The sequence below is a fragment of the Kryptolebias marmoratus genome, linkage group LG8, assembly GCF_001649575.2.
Source record: "Kryptolebias marmoratus isolate JLee-2015 linkage group LG8, ASM164957v2, whole genome shotgun sequence".
Classification (NCBI taxonomy): Eukaryota; Metazoa; Chordata; class Actinopteri; order Cyprinodontiformes; family Rivulidae; genus Kryptolebias; species Kryptolebias marmoratus.
In genome coordinates, this window is record NC_051437.1 from 4046734 (window position 1) to 4049013 (window position 2280).

The 2280-nt window shown below is 38.2% G+C and overlaps 1 protein-coding gene across 1 annotated transcript in view; it reads right to left on the minus strand.

Moving 5' to 3' along the window:
- Nucleotides 1-2280, minus strand: part of LOC108241798 (nucleolar protein 4-like) — a 134673-nt gene that overhangs the window by 19994 nt on the left and 112399 nt on the right. Inside the window, exon 6 of the mRNA XM_037976938.1 lies at nucleotides 1123-1236. Coding sequence (XP_037832866.1) covers nucleotides 1123-1236 — 114 coding nt within the window. The remainder of the gene's footprint in view (nucleotides 1-1122; nucleotides 1237-2280) is intronic.

Consider the following 2280-nt stretch of genomic DNA (forward strand, 5'->3'; position numbering starts at 1 on the left):
GAGCAACCTGGGCTATCATAACACCTGAGCAGTGCCACAGACTGATCGACTCCATGCCACGCCGCATTGCTGCAGTAATACAGGCCAAAGGAGGCCCAACTAAATACTGAGTGCTGTACATGCTCATACTTTTCATGTTCATACTTTTCAGCTGGCCAACATTTCTATAAATCCTTTGTTTTTATTGCTCTTCAGTAATATTCTAATTTTCATCTCCTGCACTTCACTGGTGGTTCATTGTCACTCACATGTGCTGTCTAGTTTCCTTCGTGTCACGCCTCCTTGTGTTCCTGCAATCCTGGTTTTATAAGGTTTTGTTTTTTAGTTTTAGTTGCTATCTCGTCAGCCTTTTGTTTTGTTCCTTCATAAATAAAATAGCTTTACTTTGAGTTCTTCCCTGTTTGCCTGCATTTTGAATTCGACCAACTCCCCCTAATCCATGACAGTTTTCATGCTTACAGTAATAGAATTTGTTTGTACGCCACCTTTTTATTTCTAAATTTTCAATTCAAGACAGTAATTAAATATATCATGGTAAGCCAAGACTTACCAAAAGAATGATACAAGGCCAATTAAAGAACACATGACAGATTACACTTGGCCTTTTTTATTTACTGAGAACTAAGTTAAAACAAGGTAAGTAGCAGCACCTGGCTGGGAGCAAGAAAGACAGATGTTGCTTCCACAGTTATCACACATGACCAAAAGGAGAAAGATGGGCATTAAGGTTGTATGTTTTTGTCTGTCTGTCAGTAAAAAGTCTCATGAACCATATATTACTAATATACGGTTTATATTCATATTAACAACATTATTAATGAAGTTTTCAGAAAGTAATCACTGGATGTGTATCTGTTTTGGAGGCAATCCAACTCTAAATGGATTTTACAGTCAACTGAACATAAAAGAGAAATAAAATGACTATAACTCAGTCAATTTTACAAATATTGAGCTAAGTTTTGGTGTGGTGATAGCTGTGAGTCATTCACATCTCATCTCATATTTTGAGCACAGATTACACAAGATTTCACAATACTGCAAGAGATGGTGCAAAGTCATTTACGAGGATTGACCAAAATGACTATATCTCAAAGACAGACACACAAAGAGAAATTAACTTACCTGGTAGGTTTCAAGGCGCATCCTTTTTGCAGCATTGCGGGATTCACTCTCACAGGCAGCAGCCAGGATGTGCTCAGCCATGGCTGAGGTGAGGTGGGGTGGAGTTGGACGGGTCTAAAGAAAGCAGAATATCACAGAACATACATGGTTTACAAAACAACTAGTACACAGATGAAAGCAAAATATTAGAACATGTAAAAACGGCATGAGGACGACAGCAAAATATTATACAACATCTACAGTTTACAGAAGAACCAGTACAAGGATGAAGGCAAAATATTACAGAACAACCAGTAGGAGGACACCAAAAATATTACAGTATGAAGACAGTTTATAGAACTATCAGTACCAGGACAAAAACAAATGAAAAGTACAAGCAGTTACAGAGGGTCCTTGCACACCAGAGTGATCCGGACCGCACAGATGTCCTGCTGAGGTGTCCGCTGACTTATCTCATTGCATCCCCATCCACTCTGAGGGAGATTCACATCCTCCTCCAGGCACTAGAGTGCCTGATCATGGCCCCCTGATAACTTCCATGTTTTTGACAATCATAGGCCCTAGTCAAGGTGAAATATATGTGCATTTTGGGAATTTTGATGAATATCCAATCATGTGATGTGAAACAATGACAGAAAAACATCAAATATGATACTTGACAGCTTTGATCTAAAATGATGGACTTCCTGAGAGGTGGAGCCTATAGAGTCAAGAGACTTTTTTGTGTTCCTATAGGTGACACACACGTTTGTGGTTATCTAAGCAACACAACTTGAAAGCATTTTCAAAAATTTTAGGTGGCCTTTGTCAGGTCGAGGAGAAGAGATTGCGGTTAACCCAATATGCAGACTCATCGTAGGTCAAAGGAAAATAAACTAAATTTTAGGTAGGTAGGTACATTTATTTATATAGCACTTTTCAGCACGAGGCGACTCAAAGTGCTTTACAACACAAGAACAAAATCACAGACAGAGTTACAGAACATAACAAGATAACTAAGCTAAAACATGACAATACTAACAAAGGTACAGGATAACTAAACTACTAAAACATGATATTACTAAACCAAGGCACGAAGAATCTAGCTAACAGTGAATATGATAACTAATTGTACAGTAACTAAGCTAAGTGTACAGGAAGGCTAAATAATCTAAAACA